Here is an 18,926-nt window from a genome sequence, read left to right as displayed (position 1 = left end):
GGTGTCCATTTATTCCAAGTTGCTGCAATCTCCCTTACCCCCTCCACAAGTTCCCAGTTTGGCTAGCCTGACAATACCTTCTCTTAATTAAAATTTGGTGTTGCCCCTGCCCAATGAAGCAACCCAAAGGCATGCCATGACAAGACAGAGATTGTCTAGGTTTGGGGTCTGATACCGCAGAGTAGATATTGAAAGCTTCTCTCTCTTTGCCGTGAAGGTAGAATGAAGGTATTCCTCTGTAATGTGTTTAGACCAAGGGTTCGCAGACAACCCATTCATCTCTAGGTCTCAAATTTCGTAATTGACCATGTCGGTTCAGGACTAAATGTATTCCTATCACAGGTAATTAAGGAGATTTCTGCTCATTGATTTATGTGCCGGTTTTCTAGGAGTGAGATAACTATAAGAGGAGAGGAGAGAACAATTTTTGGTTGGTTTACATGAGAGTGTACTTTCTCCTGTGGAGTCTTAATGTAAACGATCAGAGATTGTTTTCCTTCTTAGAACTTTCTAGAACAAGGGCTGGGGCCTTTTTTTTTTTTTTTTTTAACTCCATTCAACTTGTACTAGGGTGATAAAATTTCGAGAGAGTGATTCCTTCAGTTGTGCATAGACTTTATCATCCTCTTCCTTTTGCTTGTCACATCCTTGAGTATTAGACCATCCACCACACATCACTCTTTGACTTTTTAGACCCTCATAATCCACATGATACTTATCCTTTTGATTAAAACAACTTAATGGCCTTTTCACGAATAATTAATCTGCCATCTTTTTACTTTCAGCTCCAGGCTTTTAACTTTAATGTTGAGTTATCCAGCCTGTGTTGCCTTTCAAGAGTTCTACTCCCTTTAGCCTCTTCCCCTGAAAGGTTTAATACCTCTTTAGAAACTTGTGTTTGCTGTACTCAGGTTTTTAAAAGGCTTCCAGATTACTCTCACATCCTTTCTGCTGTGTGTGAAGTGAATAACTGTGCAGGAATCAGTGGGGTGAGGTGAAAATCGTTTCAGACTCCCATATTCTGTCATTTTGGAAAACGTGAAGGCTTTCGTTGCAAAATAAAGGTAAACCTCCATTGATTTTTGAAGAAATAGCTGTATATCTTTTTGTAATTATGTGTTTTTAACTCTGGATGTTTTTCTAACAGTGACAATTTATACCAAATGACCTCCCAGCTTGAATGCATGACCTGGAATCAGATGAACTTAGGAGCCACCTTAAAGGGGTAAGGTTTTCTCTGTTCCGTGGCCCTTAAAAAGTACACCTGCTTGAACCATTTTAAAGGCACTTATAACTCATGAAGAAAGTGCAGCTTTAGAATAGTCATGGCTCTCTGTAGGATTAAAATACTTTCCTCCCTCCCCCGGTTGGTGGCTTGTGGACAGTATTAAATTTTCAGGAACATAAAGAGGGGATTTTTGTATGTGTCTGGAACAAGGGATTGAGAATATTGAGAAAAACGCAATGTGTCCTTTACTTATTGAATGTTTTAGAATTCTTCACAATTGTGTCAATTCAACCTCATTTAATGTTTGTTTTGTTAATGATATCACAGATGTTAACTATTACGTTATCTTATTGAGACATCCTTTCAGTTTATAATGCCCAGGATCCAAATTCGTATTTGAGCGATGAAGATTTGGACACTATAGAGTAAGATGTGCTCACACCTGGTTGTACCAAAAGGGTTTCTTCCTGTTTGATATACAGTCACAATAGGGAGAACACAGCATAGGCATGGGAAATGCTTTGCACCTGAATTAAAAAGGCAAACAGGTGGGACTTGCTTCCAACAGCACAAGGATTCACTTTTCATTTTCTAACAAGTCTAAGTTGACGGCATTAGGATAGGACTCTAGTGAAGATATGATATGACATTAGGATATGACACTAGTGACTCTAGTGACATCCCTGTGATGCAGTAGGTGCTCTTCTAGGTCACCTCACTTAATCTTCCTGACAACATTGTAGGGCTTAGGTATTGTCGCCCTGTTTTCCAAATAAGTGAATCAAGCTCAGAGATGTACATCATTTCCCATGTTCACATCATGTTAAGTCGTACAGCTGGGATTCCAAGTCTGGATCTAATTCCAAAGCAGAGGCTCTTTCCAGCCTCAATGTGCTGCCTTCCACCCCACCAGCAACCAAAGTGGCACTGGGGATTAAGCTCAACACTCTGGACTAGACAACTAGTTTCACATCTCTGTGTATTAGTGACTTTTCATTGGATTCTGGGATCTGGGGGGGGCTTGCTAGAGCCACGCATGCTCCATTCCCCATTCCCCACCTCTTCTTCTCTTCTAGAGTTGCTGCTGGGAGCTCCAGCTCAGTGAAATGGACAGAAGGGCAGAGCAAGTGAGTGGATGATGCGATGATGGCAAAGCCAATGATGTAGGCCTTGTTGACTGGCGCCTGGGGTGATGCAGGAGTTAGGATTGACAGTGGGTAATCAGGGTAGCGTTGGTGTAATGGGATGGGAAGAATCTCTCTCCCTCTCTCTCTCTCTCTTTCCCTCCCTCCCTCTCTTCCTCCCTTTCTCCCTCTTATTTATCATTGACATATTGAGGGCAAAAATGGAGGTGGTGACAATTCTCATCAACATACTCCTAGAAAGCAATTTTTACAATGATGCAGCAGGAACCCTGTTCATTTCCTCTGGAATGTTTTACTAAATACTAAATTTGGGATATTATACATATTCCTGTTAGATCAGTCAGATCTTTCAGGCATACATAACTTTCTTTTTCTTTATTTGCTTTTAAATCTCTCAGGGAGAACTTAATTTTTACCCCAAGTCTGCCAGAATTCTTGCAAAAACTTTTTTTCATTCTCAACATCTGTGACTTCCCAGCGCTATAACCTGCACCCTGGGACATTCCCGTAGCTCTTTCTTTTGATTTTATTTTCTGGAACCCTGGCACCGGTCTCCCTCTTCTTATCCTTCTTTCTTTTGTTTACTCAGTCCTGGTTTTTGAGTCACCCTTCAATGATCAGCAGAGTTGTTTTTGAGTCTTCCAGGAGTTACTGTTAGATCCTTCTCCCCACGTCCCCCCCCCCAATTTTTCTATTTTATCCAAATCTCACCTTTCTCTGTCTAGACCCAAAAGTAAAAAAGCCCATTGACTTGAAACTTTCATCTCCACGCTTCCATCCAAGGGGCTGCTGACAATTTCAGCATTTTGTCCTTTAGCTTGTCTGATGTCCCTTGGCTTCTTGCTCTCACCCTTTCTTTCTGGACCCTTTCCTTTTTTTTCTCTCTCCCATTCTCAGAATTCAGAAACTGTCCCCGAATTAAATGCCAAGAATAGTCAGAACATGATTGTGAAGTGAGCAGTATGTTTCAGTTTTTAAAATTCTTTGTGCTGGAGTACAGGGTTTGTTTGTTTGCTTGTTTGTTGATTACAAAAATGACAGATAAGGAATCTTGGCATGTGTTTAACTCTGGGTCTTTCCATAGTAGAGATAATTTTGATACCTTTTAAGGTCTTTAAACACATGATATTAGTCACTTGCTGGGGAATCAGAAGCTATATTGTAAGGATGAAGCACAAAGTGAAGTTTGTTTTGTTCAACCCCATTTAAGAAAAAAAAAAAACTAGAAGAGTTTTTGTTTGTCTGGTGCTTGCATTTTGGAAAAGGAGTTCTGAAACCAAAATATATTTCTTGAATACTATTTTTATTCAGAAAGCTGAATGAAAAGGATAAGATATCTCCTATAGGTAGTCCTACAGAGGAGCAACTCTTTGAAGAGCAAAAAAAGTTTCAATTGTCTAACTTACTAACGTCTTCTTTCACACTGGATTTATCCCTTTAGAACATATTGTAAGTCAACCAATGCCTGTTTCCATTTGTGATTTGTGCCTTATGTGGATGTTAACATTATTGGGCCCTGTGTAAAGGTCTTTTGATCTCATGACAATCCTAATATTCTATGGTATGTCCATCTTTCAGATGAGGTGGGTGGAGAGACTAAGCCAGGTAATCCAAGTTCACACAGCAAGTAAGTGGCAGAGCCATGTTGGAATCCACTTCTCTCTGAGTCCAGGGTCTGAGTCCTTGATCAGAGTGTCTTAAACTTTTTAGATAGTGACACTTAAAAAACCTTTTACACCAAGATCCAGTATACACACATGCACACACACATACACATACATTTTCATAAAACAGTGCTTACCCTTACTCCAAGCTGTGCATGCTGATGTTCTCTACTGTATTCAATTTCATTTTTAAAAATGCTTCTTGTGATGTGTAGATTGATTTTACAACCCACTGATGTGTCATGACCCACAGTTTGCCTCTCTTATGGCTCTTAAAAATGGCTACTCCTTAGTTCTACCCTCTAAGCCCATGAATTGCCAAGAACTGAATTCAGTTGAATCTGTTATTCCAGTAGAAAATTGGGCTTTTGTCCAGGGGAGACACAATCTGGGTTGGTGTCATTCTTCTTTCTGATGCCATATTCACTTACTTTTGTCACGGTACGAAACCACTGTTAATATGGAAAACACATTTGAATAAAGATATTCCATGAAGAAAGATAAATAACTATTTTTTATTTAAACTCACAGCTAGTGTCTTGCCGCTGTTTGAAATCAATGGTAAGAAGAATCATGGTGACACAATAGATATATAACAGAAAAACTGGAGGTTTGACTCCTGTTTTGGAGAAAAAAAGATAATTTCCATATCACTCATAAAAATGAAGTGTTATCAAATTTTTTATTAAAAAGATGTGGACTTCAGAATAACCCCCATTAAATATTTGTTCATGTCTTTTTTTCCTTGAAAATTTTACTTAAAAAAAAAAAAAAAAAAGAACAGGGCTTTTCCCTGTGTCCTAACCAGTTCCTTGGAGACATCTTTCATTAGATGTCAGGGAGCCGTGTTATTACAATGGTTGGGGATGGGATTTTAGGGAGAGTATGGGCAAGATGAGATGAAAAGATGATATAATGGGGAGGAAGGGATACTCCTGACCCTGATTTACTCCTCTCTCTTCCTCTCTCTATTCATTTTCTTATATCTGTGTGCCCATTGAGATCAGAACTACTTTTATGACTTCAAATGGGAGAGTATTGTATTTCAATTTAAGTCAGAGAAGGTACTTTATGAACCCACTTTCTTAACTCTGACCCTTTTCGTCACTCACAAATGAAATTAGACTTTTTTTAAAGCGGGTCACTGGGAGAGAAAATTGCCAGGAAAAGCATTAGTCTACCTTTATGAATAATTCTGTTTATGAGGCCTTTGTGTTGCCTACTTTTTATTTCTTTAAAAACCTTTCCTGTGTGTTCCTAATGGACGCTGAATTCCTAAAGCTGCTCACAAGCCCCAGCTACTCCATTAGTCTGTTTTGTCTCTTCTGAAGAAAATATCCTACAAAACGGAGTAACACATCAACCTTGACTGTGGTCCAAGTTATTAAAACAAGGAAGAAGTCACTCTCCAGGGAGCTGGGCAGGGGGAGTGGGAAATCGAATACAATAGAAATGTTGAAGGAGTGCTGAGAAAAATGAATGTCCCTTTGCTGGTCCAAGAAGTTCACAGACTGTTGGGAACACACAGTATCTGACCTGTGGATGGTTGAAAGGAAAAATGAAAGACTCACGATGAGTGATGGATGTATGGTGAAAACAAAGCTGTGCATTTTGGTAGGGCCAAGGCTGTCGAATCTGGAGAAAATCCCCGCTAGACATGGTCTCATCCCTGAGAACCTGTGCCAAGAGAGATAACTGTCTTCTCTGGCTGGGAGTTCCAATACACAGCCCAGCACCTTCCCATTCCAGCTCATAAACATAAGGTACTCGTCCAAGAGATTTACTTCTTGAAAGTAGATAGCCTGCTTTTAAGTGGCTCCTGGAGCTTAGGATGTAGAGGGAAGGTAGAGAGAAGCAGTTCTGTGAATATCAGCATTCTTGAGTGAAATTCTCCAGCTACACCCCCAGCAAAACTTTGTTAATTTCTTCTTTTAAATGGTTACCTTTACGCCAGGGAAAGTGGTTCTTTGCTTTGATTTGGACTCCACTAGGATCTCCTAGTGGTACTGCCGGCACAAACATGGGACTCCTGGGTCAGCAGGGTGGGGATGGAGACTGATTTTGAGTTGTGTCTCTGTTCCTTGCATCTGGAGTGGACTTGCTTCTTTGCCCTCACTTCTCACTTCCGTGCTACTTCTTTCTTCCCCATCGCCTCCTTTGCTATTCGCCTTTCCCACCCTTTTCTCTTTGGCCATATATTCAAATAATGTATTAATTTTTTAAATTATTGAAGTAATGTTACAAATTATGGAACACTTAGAAAATACAACCATACAGGGAAGGAAATTAACCCCACCCCCAATATTTCAGATGAAACTACTGTTAATGTTATGTTGCATACACTTTTAGACCTTTTTCTATGCAGACATATACATTTGTATCCTTTTCTTTTTTTATAACAAATGATTGGGCTTCAGCTTCTGTAGGCCATTGCAAAGTTCTGTGTTTCAATCATCAAGAGAGCATTTTTGAAAATATTCTCAACTTGTTAAAAACAATACTTCGTTTAAAAAACTATTTGGGGCTGGGGAGCCTGGGTGGTTCAGTTAGTTAAGCATCTGACTTTGGCTCAGGTAGTGATCTCACCGTTCATGAGTTCAAGCCCCACATTGGGCTCTCTGCTGTCAGCACAGAACCGGCTTCAGATCCTCTGGCCCCCTCTCTCTCTGCCCCTCTCCCACTGGCACTGTATCTCTCAAAAATAAAATAAACATAAAAAAAATATTTTGAGCTTTATAGGCATCCTCTCCACACTATGTTTCTAACTATTTTATTTCTAAGCAAGGAGTTATTTTCATCTTGTAAAGGTGAGAGAGAATGACAGTTTTGTTTAGCTCAGGAGAAGAAAGAGGTCAAGCAGGAATGATAGAAAAGGAAAGTGGTGGTGAAGGGGTCCGAGATGGATATGAAGAGTATGATAGACAGCACAAGAAGATGAAGTCGGATTTCAGCCTGTTGATAAGGGTGTGTGTGTGTGTGTGTGTGTGTGTGTGTGAGCGTGTGCGTGTGCGTGCATGCAAGCACATATGAGCACATGCATGTGTGTGGGGCGGTGGGTGTTGGAGGGGGAGAAGTATACCATCATTTACCCAAGAAAAAAATCATAACCTCCAACTAGGAAAACATCGACATAGAAGCTACGCTAGTAAAAGGCCATCCATATAAATGCTTCTGTGAAGTGAGGGGCTGTTGAATGTATCAGTAGGGTTTTTTTTTCTTATTAAAAGTGAAAATTTTCATTTATCCTAGCTTTATTTCTTCTTAAAAAATTTTAAATGTTTATTGAAAATTTTTTTAATGTTTATTTACTTTTGAAAGCGAGACAGCACAAGCAGGGAGGGGCAGAGCGAGAGGGAGATACAGAATCCGAAGCAGGCCTTTGCCTCAGAGTTGTCAGTACAGATCCCGACGCGGGGCCCAAACTCACAAACCCAACCCCAAGATCATGATCTGAGCCAAAGTTGGGTGCTTAACTGACTGCGCCACCCAAGCGCCCCAATGTTTATTTTTGAGAGAGACAGACAGACAGCACAAGCAGAGAAGGGGCAGAGAAAGACGGAGACACAGAATTCAAACCAGGCTCCAGGCTCTGAGCTGTCAGCACAGAGCCCAACACAGGACTCAAATTCACAAGCCATGAGATTATGACCTGAGCTGAAGTCGGATGCTTAACCGACTGAGCCACCCAGGCATCCCATTCTAGCTTTATTTCTAACTCTTCATTTTAAAAGCAAAGCCACAGATACAATGTTCTTAAGGCTAAGATGGTACTTTATCAAAATGAAAACAACTTTTCCCCCCTTGATTGTAAAAGTAACACAGGCTTACTTATGTATTTAAAAATTCAGGCCAGTACCAAAACATTATAGAGGAGAAAAGATATCTCTTCTCTCACCACCCAATGATAACTAATTTTTCAACATATTAGGGTGTGTTTGTATCTGCAAAGAGAAACTCCTGGAAACATTTACTGAACTAGTAACTGTAGTTGTATCTGGAAAGATTAGAGGGAGAGAGAGAAAGCCTGATACAGATGTGTGTAGGAGATTCTAGGAGGAGATAAACTGGAGGCATTTGTACGAAGACACTTCGTGGAGTTTTGCTGCAAAAAGGAGCAAAGAAATGATGTTATATATAGCTCAATGAGGATAGAATGTCAGGACAAAGTGGTTTCTTATTGTTTTGCTTTATTTCACTTATTTATATTTAGAGAGAAGTACCTGCATGCTTGTTTACCAATGAGAATGATCAAGAAGAGGGAAAAAGTTATTGGTGGGAGAGCATAGAATTGCTGGAACAGTGTCCTTGAGGGAGAAGAGGCTCCATGGGAAAGTGGTGACTGGTTAGCTAAAAGCTGGGATAGTTCATCTAGTAACCTTGATTTGCAAGGGTTCTTTGCTGATAAGAATATTAACCTTTTATATGTCATATGCACTGCAGGTATTTCCTCTGGTTTGTATTTTAATTCTTTTAATGGTTTTATCTTTTCCTTGCAGATTTTTTTTGTTTAATGGTAAACATTATCAGTTTTACTACTTTAGGTTTTTGGCTTTTACATGCCTAAAAAGATTTTTCCCATCAGGGCGCCTGGGTGGCTCAGTCTGTTAAGTGTCTGACTCTTGATTTCAGCTCAGATCTTGATCTCATGGTTCATGGGATCAAGCCCAGCATTGGGCTCTGTGCTGACAGCATGGAGCTTGCTTGGGTTTCTCTCTCTCTCTGCCCCGCCCAACTCACATGCCTGTGCACTCTCTCTCTTTCTCTCAAAATAAATAAACTTAAAAAAATTCTTTAAAAGATTTTTCCCATCTCAAGATTTTAAAAATTTAATTATTTATTAGTATCTTTTTGGTTTATTTTTTAATTTACCTTTTTACATTTACATTTTGTTAATGTTTGTTTATTTTTGAGAGAGACAGATTGCGAGCAGGGGAGGGGCAGAGAGAGGGAGAGACATAGAATCTGAAGCAGGCTCCAGGCTCTGAGCTGTCATCACAGAGCCCGATGCGGGGCTTGACCTCAAGAACTGCGAGATCATGACCTGAGCCGAAGTCGAATGCTCAACCGACCAAGCCACCCAGGTGCCCCTTACCTTTCTACATTTAAACATTTAGTTCATCTTACATTTATTTGGCAACTTGATTCCACCTTGATTTGTTTCTAGAAGACTAGCCAGTATTCCCAAACTATTTTGAATAATACAGTCTTTCCTCATTAACTTCAAATATTACTTTTATCAATCCTTGGATCCTATCAAATTCCTTGGGTCCATTTCTAGACTCTACTCTCTTCTTTTGATCATTCTGGTTCTTTTTGTCAAGCTATCATACTGTTATAGTCTACTTAAATATCTGATAGAAAAGTTTACTAGCATTGTAGATCTTTTTTCAAACTAATTCTGGCTATTATTTCTTGTTTATTCTTCAAGATGAATTTTAGATTTACCTTGTTAATTTCAAAGTCTGTGTCAATATTGGTTCATTAATTGTGACAAATGCACTTATATTAATGTGAGATGTGAATCAGAGAGGAACCTGGGTATGAGATATATGGCAACTATCTGTATTATCTTAGAAAATTTTTTGTAAATATAAAATTCTAAAATAACAAGTTTATTTTTAAGTCTTAATTAGAATTTTGAATGGATAGTTTAAAAATTAACTTTGGGGGCACCCAAATTTTGGTGACTCAATCAGTTGATCATCTGACTCTTGATCTCAGCTTGGGTCTTGATCTCATGGTCATGAGTTCAAGCCCTGTGTTGGGCTTTGTGCTGGGCGTGGAGCCTACTTAACAAAAGTAATTTTGGAGATGATTGACTTTTGAAAAAGATCTCACCCTTTCTGCAAGAGCGTGGATGGTATTCCTCAACATTTTTTCAAGTCTTGTTCTGTGTCAGATGTCTCTATTTTGAATGTCTTCCTTTTCAAGACTTTTAGCAGTAATGCCTTTGGCTCCGAAATCTCTTTGAGAATGAATGTGATTACACTCATGAATATAGTACAAGGATTTTCTTTTGTGTCTTCACCTTGAAATCCTTTGTTGTGTTACTAACGTTTGTTTGGAGAGTGGGGCCTGTGAAAAAGATGATTATTCACACAGCCTTCACACCTACAAGCCTCCATTTCAACTGGAGAAGCAGAGGACATCTAATCCTTAAAAAAAATTTTTTTTTAGCGTTTTACTTATTTTTGAGAGACAGAGAGAGAGAGAGAGACAAAACACAAGCGGGGGGAGGGGCAGAGAGAGAGGGAAACAGAGAGAATCTGAAGCAGGCTTCAGACTCTGAGCTGTCAGCACAGAGCCCGACGTGGGGCTCAGACTCACAAACCGTGAGATCATGACCTGAGCCAAAGTTGGATGCTTCACCAACTGAGCCACCCAGGCGCCCCTAATTTTTTCTTTAATGTTTATTTATTTACTTTTGAAAGAGAGAGAGAGACGGGGGGGGGGGGGAAGAGTGCATGTGGTGTGTGCACGTCAGGGAAGGACAGTGGGAGAGGGTCAGTGCAGAGCCTGACGTGAGCTGTAACTCATGAACCTTGAGATCATGAGCTGGACACTTAACTGAGCCACCCAAGCACCCCAGGGGACATCTAGTCTTAAGAGCCCTGTGCTTAATCCTAGGGTTTTAGGGAGGATAATTTTTTTTAAGTAATTGAGCACAGTTGAGTAAATTTTTCAGATTCAAGGGCGTGTAAGCTAGCTGGGTAGGAGCCTTTAGGAATCCAGGCTGAAAAGATCCTGCTCCATCTTTTCCTGTTGGGTTTGTCTCTTGTGTGGATCTGGGACACCCTAGCGGCAATTTCTGGCCGTAGAGCTAAAGCATTGAGAATGGTAAACCCAGTGAGTTAGATGAAACTGGGGTTCTGATGAACGATCACCTCGATGCCAGACACACGTAAGGTGAGATCGGTTATTTATTATATGGTCTGAATAAGGTGGTCTGTGAAAATGTAGTTCCTGTGTTTGTGTGTGTTGAAGTAGGAATGTAAGTCCCACCTAAAATACCCTTCCGAGTGGTAGGGCCCAGTAAAACTGTGGCGTTTTTGGACTGTGTTCTCTCCAAAAAGTTGTGAGAAACTGGATTTAAATATGTAAAATATCTCTTAGCTCTGCTCTGAGTGTTAAATAAGAGGGAAAAGGTCAGTTGAAGGAAGTTTGTGTACCATTTCAAGTGGTGAGGAAAGCTTGTTGGTTCATAAGGTCTGATTTATACAAGTGTTGTTGTCAGGCTGTTAACCACTCAGCCTGCGTCCCCTGTTAAATAGCGGCTGATGACAGGATTGCATGAGAAGTGAAGACCTAGGAGCCAGAACTATAAAAAAACTTTCAAAAGAGGAATACAACTTAGGTTTTAGTAATGATAACATGTTTGGAACAAGTAGGCATCTTCCAAAAGGTAACACTTTTAAGGGACCATTACTCATTTATAGATACCATGTTCTGAGAAACTTGCTGAAAAAATAAATCCAATTACTTTTAGATAACTGCTAGATTATGTATGAATCAAGACTTTTTCTTTTTTTTTATGTTAATGTTTATTTATTTTTGAGAGAGAGTGAGACAGTGTGAGAGGGGGAGGGTCAGAGAGAGGGAGACACAGAATCAGAAGCAGGCTCTAGGCTCTGAGCTGTCAGCACAGAGCCCGACGCAGGGCTTGAACTCACGGACCATGAGATCATGACCTGAGCCAAAGTCGGATGCCCAACCGACTGAGTCACCCAGGTGCCCCAAACCAAGACTTTTTCTATAGCAGGTGGCAGAATCCCAGTTTTAACTGGCATCAATAAAGGAAAAATTTTAATTTGGCAGCTTACTATATTGTATTTTTATTTATCTATTTTTTAACGTTTATTTATTATTGAGAGACAGAGAGACACAGAGCGTGAGCAGGGGAAGGGCAGAGAGAGGGGGAGACACAGAATCTGAAGCAGGCTCTAGGCTCTGAGCCATCAGCACAGAGCCTGATGCAGGGCTTGAACCCACGAACTGTGAGATCATGACCTGAGCCGAAGTTGGTTGCCTAACCAACTGAGCCACCCAGTCACCCCTGTATTTTTTTTTTTTTTAAGTTGATTTATCTATTTTGAAAGAGAGGGAGAGAGGGGCGCCTGGGTGGCGCAGTCGGTTAAGCGTCCGACTTCAGCCAGGTCACGATCTCGCGGTCCGGGAGTTCGAGCCCCGCCGGGCTCTGGGCTGATGGCTCGGAGCCTGGAGCCTGTTTCCGATTCTGTGTCTCCCTCTCTCTCTGCCCCTCCCCCGTTCATGCTCTGTCTCTCTCTGTCCCAAAAATAAATAAACGTTGAAAAAAAAAATTTAAAAAAAAAAAAAGAAAGAGAGGGAGAGAGAGCCGGGGAGGGGCAGAAAGACAGGGACAGAGAATCCCAAGCAGGCTCCGCATGGACATGGGGCTCAAACCCATGAACCAGGAGATCATGACCTGAGTCGAAGTCAGATACTTTACCAACTGAGCCACCCAGGCACCCCTTACTGTATTGTATTTTAAAACTCCCATGTCTGGATTCAGGGTCTTAGATGGTGTCATTAGGACATGGTTTCCTTGTCTCTTATCTCTACTGTTTTCTGTGCTGGCTGCCTTCTCAGACAGGCTCTCTCCATTGTGGCAAAAATAGCTCTGGTTTTTGGCAATTACAGCCTCAAAAGGAGAAAGCTCTCTATTGGTTCTTTTCTGGCAAAAGACCCAGGGAAGTTTCTGAATGGCCTGGGTTGGGTCATGTGGCTAGAGAATGCACTGGTCTGATTGGCCAGGTCCTGAGCATGTCCTCACCCCTGGAGCCAGAGGGGAGGATTAGAAGAGAAGAATGGTTTCCTAGAAAGGAAAAGGGCCCTGTTTCCAGAGGAAGGCGGGATGGATGTGGAGTGGGCAGAACAAGAGATACTCAACAGAGAATTAAAACAAAGTTAATAAAAGTGGGGTGAGTCCTTCTCCCTTCCAGATAACATGTGGAGCTGGATACCATAGGGATGTTTGAGACCTGGATGGAAAATAAAATGAAGGATGGTGCAGAGGAGAAGCCTTCTTTCTAATGCTCATGGGAAAAGTGCTCATTAAAAGGTGTAATAGTTAGAATTACTATAGTATACTTTCCAACTAAAAGTGAGACCACATAGGGGCATCTATGGGGCTTAGTTGGTTAAGCATCCAACTTCAGCTCAGCTCATGATCTCACAGTTTGTGAGTTCGGGCCCCACATCAGGCTCTCTGCTGTCAGCACCCCCCCCCCCCGCCACCCCTCTGCCCCTCCCCTGTTCATGCTCACACTCTCTCTCAAAAAAAAAAAAAAACAAAACAAAAAAACCCCCCCAAAAAACCCATTAAAATAGTGACACAAACTATATTATGTTTTCATTAAAAGTCAAAAATGCATCTTATTCTTTTTTGTATCTGATACATACAACTTATATTTTATTTTTTTTAATATGACATTTATTGTCAAATTGGTTTCGATACAACGCCCAATGCTCATCCCAACAGGTGCCCTCCTCAGTGCCCATCACCCACTTTCCCCTCCCTTCCACCCCCAATCAACCCTCAGTTTGTTCTCAGTTTTTAAGAGTCTCTTATGGTTTGGCTCCCTCCCTTTCTAACCTTTTTTTCCCCTCCCCCTCCTCCTCCCCCATGGTCTTCTGTCAAGTTTCTCAGGATCCACATAAGAGTGAAAACATATGGTATCTGTCTTTCTCTGTATGACTTATTTCACTTAGCATCACACTCTCCAGTTCCATCCACGTTGCTACAAAAGGCCATATTTCATTCTTTCTCATTGCCAAGTAGTATTCCATTGTGTATATAAACCACAACTTCTTTATCCATTCATCAGTTGATGGACATTTAGGCTCTTTCCATCATTTGGCTATTGTTGCATCTTATTCTTGAGATCTGAAATGAAACACCTGAAGGGAGGAGGAGGACAAATTTTTCAAGAAAAAAAAATAGCTGATTGTTTTCTGTAGATTATACTTCAGAGGAAATTATATACCCATGATTCACCAGATTGTGGACATTCCCTTTTTTTTTTTAACTCAGTCAACTTTAACTTAGTTGTTTTATTTTTAGGTTCTACTTTCTGTGCTGGATTCATAAAAGAATCTGCATTGCTTGCTCTTTCCCATTATGTTTGCAGGAACAGAATAATCCTTTGACCAATTGATTTGTTAGATTCCCACTATAAAAGGTGAAATTACTTGAAGAAAGAGATTGGCTAGATGGCATTGCTGATGATGTTTGCGCAGAATTTGATTTAAATATTGCCCTTAGCACATCACATCCAGGCAGAGAATAAAAAAGCACTCACGTTGAGCTAGAGGTGGTTGTGCTTCATTGCCACCACCTCTGACTATGTGCAGAAAGAGAATTCAATATGTATTCATCTTCTCAAGTCACATCTTATAAGTGGATGTGAAAGCGAATTTTGAAATTACTCTGGCTACAGGGAAATTAGGTTTTCAATCAGTGAAGCTTTTAAACGTAAGCATTCTGGTGTGACCACTTAGGCTTCCTAGGTGAAGTTCCTGTTCTTTCAGCTCTGAGTCCTCTAGTTTGAGTCCTCTAGTTCAAGTCCCAACTATCTCTGTGCATGGTGTGTCCTTGTGAATGCTGAGCATTTGTGCAGAGGCTTATTGTTTCTTTGGGCTTGGTTTTATTTCTTTGGTTGTCCTCCCTTAAGTTTCTTTTATGCTGTAACTGTCCTTCTCACCCCCACCTCCTTTTTTTTTTTTTTTTCCTCCTCATGGTATTGATATGTTGGAGATAGCAGGTCAGTTGGCTGGTAAAATATCTCACAACCTGGATTCAGCAGATTGCTTTCTTTTACAGTTTTTTTAACTTTAGACCTCCATCCCCTGTATTTCCTATATAAATAGGTAGTTAGATCTAGAGGCCTGATTAGATTTGGGTTCTTTTCTTTCTTCTTTTTCTTAGCAAGAGTAATTTAAACTGGTGCGTTTAGCCTTATCTCTTGTGTCTAACCTTTAAAGAGGCACACTTTTTGAACATGGTTCCAGTGCTCTTTTCCCTCAAAAGTGGCACATGGGACAGGGGTGATGGTTCTCAAGACTTGCAGCAAAGTTTATTTTCAACACCAAAAAGAATCACACATTTAAGCATCTTGTATATAAGCCTGAGTATCAAGGACGGACAGAGACCAGAGATTGATGGGTAAATTCAATTTTCTGGATATGCAGGAGTTTGAAGTTTTCCCAGGTGCTTTCCTTCAACCTGATTAACTTTGCAGAGGTGCAAAGACAGAGGTGAAGATAGGGGGATGCCTACCTGGCCAAGGACTAGAGGTGGAAGAGAGAAGTCACAGGTGGAGGTTTCCCCTTTTTGAATATTTATATCAAATGTTAATTACCTTCAAAAGTCTCTTTTCTTTCTTTCCTCCCCCCCCCCTTTTTTTTAAACCTCTTCTGTTGATAAGGGATTTCAGGGCAGCTCTGGTTTTCTTCATCTGTAAAACCTCAATTCCTTTTTATTAATCTTCTTGTGCCTGTGGAATATCAAAATTAATCATTTCTAAAGAAGCTACTCTTCTAACATTACGGTTTTTTCTGGGCCAAACCTCAACGTACAGGTTTTTAGCATGAAGAGGGTTCATAATTTGTGTTCTATGAGGGACATTTTTCTCTTTTTGTAAACTTTCTAAGGACACATGTTTACATACTTTAAAGCTGTCTAGGAAAAGCAGAATTTCTCAGGATGCATTTTTATGCATTTTAAAGCTGTTTAGGAAAATGTACAGTCCACACCTCCTCCAAGAATAAAGTCACGAGGTATATGCTCTACTGATAACTGTTCCTGCTCAGTGTACTTTCCCAGTTATGTGGAAAGAATTTTCTTTGTAACAATTGTGCTCAGTTTTGGTTGCTCTGTCACATATAAGCAGGCCATTTTTATCGTAGTTAGCTTTGTGCTTTCTTTATACCATAATAAAAATAGTGCCTCAGAGCAGAAGCTGGAGTATACTGAAGACTGACTATCTTAAACTTGTTCCTCCTCACTGCTCCCCTTCTCTTATCTTACCCACTCCCACAACATTTTTAAGCCTTCAGCATGCCTGATTTCATTCATACCACTGGAGAAAAGAGCTGGGAATTAGTCCAGTGTCATGATGATAGACGTGAACCCAGGATGGGGTTATACCACCAGAATTGTCTAGCTAGTTTTGAAGGAAGAAGAGCTGGGCTGTCCTGCATTCAGGCCCCATCTCTGCCACTTGCCATCTGTCTGACTTTGGGCAGATAATTCAATGTCTTCTTAAATCTCAGTATTTTTTGCTGCAAAATGCAGATCTTACTAGTAAGTAATAGCAAACATTTACTGAGGGCATACCATGTGCCAAGCACTGTGCTTTATTTACCTAGTCTCATTTGATGCCTTAATGGTCTGATGGGGAGGTGATGTTTTTCTTCAGGACTAGTCATCTAGATTCATCTGGAGATAAAGGATCCAGATTAACTGAGCTCTTTCAAATGTATCCATCTGTAAGAAACTGAGTAAGTCTGATTCCCTTGGTATGGTAGGTTGAATAATGAACCCCCAAAGATATCTAAGTCCTGATTCCTGGAACCTGTGAATGATACCTTTTGTAGCACAAGTGACTGTGCAGGTGGGATAAAGTTAAGGACCTTGAGATGGGGGAGATTATACTGAATTATCTGGGTTGGCTCCAAATGGAATTAAGTGTCCTTATAAGAAGAAGACAGAAGGGAGATTTGGCTACAGAGGAGTTGTTAGAGATGTGACAAAGGAAGCAAGAGGTCAGAGTGATGTGAGGAAGACACCAAGGAATGCAGGTAATTTCTAGAAACTAGGAAAGACCAGGAAAGAGATTTTTCCCCTCAGCCTCTAGAAGAAAATAGCCCCGCCCACACCTTGCCTTTAGGACACCGAGGCTGATTTTAGACTTCTGATCTGCAGAATTGTAAGGGAGTAAATTTGTGTTTCAAGACCCCAGATTTGTGATAATTTGTTACAGCAGCTGTAGGAAACTGATACACTAGAATTTACAGTCTTCTGTCTATAGCTCCAGTGCTTAAAGCTACTTGCAAGTGGGCCAGTGAAGGTTAGAGGTAAACCGCTGATACCTGTAGATGACGAGTGCTTCTGGATTTTGCCATCGTGGCACTGGTCAAGCTTGCTGTATAGGTGTAGCATCTTGTCACACTTTCAAGGGTTTGGAAGGTTTTAATGCTCAGTTTTTCAAGAATCAGGTGCATCCCCACCCCTACTTTGTTGCCATATGGAAGGAGAGAACAAAATCAAGACAGAATTTTCCATTTTGCAGCTTAAACTTCCTGCACAACCTTTAAAGCTGAGGTGGCAAACCTCAGGTGGCCCTGAGGCCAGAGATCTTTTGTCTGACCTGACAGTGATTCTGTAAAATCTCAATTATTTGCCAGAATTTAACACTGAAATGATCTCACATGAGGATCTTGGTTTCTGACTTTCTGGAGAATGGAAATATCTGAAAACACTGGGTTCGTATGATTGCCAGTCCTCGGCTGGTAGAGCAGAGTTCTTACTTTCTTCCTCACTGTCTGGGTTGGAGGGGAGGTCTAGCCACTGCATATATTTCTACCCTATGAGAGATTTGGGTCTCTCGATTGCTTGATCTGGTGGGATTCACTCTCCACTCTGGAGTTGCTCCATGAATGATAACATTCTTGTCTCCAAGTCCCGATAAATTTTTACCCCATACTATCCAGGGCTTTGTGAATGCTTTATTTGGAAGGTGCATCTTTGGCTCCAGAAATCTCTTCACTAGGCAGATAGCTCCTTGCTCTTCTTGGAAGACTTTATGGCTCCAGATCTCTAAGAACCCTACCCTCACTCCTATTTAGTTCATTTACGGCTTAGTCACTGGAACTTTTTAAGGCTAATTCTCTCAGGGAAAAGCTTGGCGTTACCTGACCATCTAAGCTACCAGCTGGGTCTTAATGGTGGTGACTGTTCCATTTCTGCCTCAGATTAACTCCCACTGATGACATTTGCCCATCCAAATGACTAGATTCTCTGTGATGGCTTCCCTCAGGTTGCTGCATGGACAGACCTTTTACAATCTTATCATTTCCTGAATGCCAGAGAACAAGTATAGTATATATATTGTAAATATAATAGTTCCCCACAACAATAAGGAAGATCCTTTTTTTTTAATTAAAAAATAATTTAATGTTTATTTATTTTTGAGAGAGAGAGAGAAACACAGAGTGTGAGCTGGGAAGGGGCAGAGAGAGGGAGACAAAGAATCCAAAGCAGACTCCAGGCTCTGAGCTGTCAGTTCAGAGCTTGATGTGGGGCTTGAACTCACAAGCTGTGAGATCATGACCTGAGCCGAAGTCAGATGCTTAACTGACTGAGCCACCAAGGAACCCCAATCCTTTTTTTTTAAGTGGAAACACAGAAAAGGTGATTTTTCAAAGGTAGAGGAAATATGAAATGGGATGGAAAGCCAATGTTTTGGAAGCCAAATTGAGTCAAAAAGATTTCAACAGTTGGAAATACTTCCTAAAAGAAATAAAATGGAATTTGAAGGATAACTGTAGTTTTGAACTGGATTTAAAAAAATCATGTCTTCAAGCTCAAGGTGGGAGACATGTGCCTTACTTGCAGTTCTTGCTGTTGTGGACGATGAGGATTCTGTTTGAGGGGGGAAGACCACTGTGACCTGAATGCTAGAAGCGATGTCCCCTTAGATGCGTTCATTGAGTCCGGATAACCTATGGGCCTAACGCATTGATTGTGTTGTGTTTAACTAGCATACTGATTTTCAGAAATTTGCAATGGAATCTCTTTGGCTGAGGCATGTACTCTCTGGCCTTACACATTTATGTTATTTTCATAATTCTTAAACTTTTTGTGTTTAT

The 18,926-nt window shown here is 40.7% G+C and overlaps 1 protein-coding gene across 8 annotated transcripts in view; it reads left to right on the top strand.

Annotated features, from left to right (window-relative positions):
- The window catches only part of WT1 (WT1 transcription factor), a 49,984-nt gene that overhangs the window by 16,037 nt on the left and 15,021 nt on the right, over nt 1-18,926 (top strand). For 6 of the 8 annotated variants that reach the window (XR_007156543.1, XR_007156542.1, XM_047879380.1 and 3 more), the window contains 2 exons: nt 1,148-1,225; nt 2,305-2,355. Coding sequence is in view for 6 of the 8 variants with exons in the window: in XM_047879380.1 (XP_047735336.1) it covers nt 1,148-1,225; nt 2,305-2,355 (129 nt within the window). In the remaining 2 variants the exon portion in view is untranslated. The remainder of the gene's footprint in view (nt 1-1,147; nt 1,226-2,304; nt 2,356-18,926) is intronic. The other 2 variants (XM_047879377.1, XM_047879381.1) reach the window with 1 other exon arrangement.

This window comes from Prionailurus viverrinus, chromosome D1 (assembly GCF_022837055.1).
Source record: "Prionailurus viverrinus isolate Anna chromosome D1, UM_Priviv_1.0, whole genome shotgun sequence".
Taxonomy (NCBI): Eukaryota; Metazoa; Chordata; class Mammalia; order Carnivora; family Felidae; genus Prionailurus; species Prionailurus viverrinus.
This window is presented reverse-complemented; position numbering and strand designations above follow the sequence as displayed.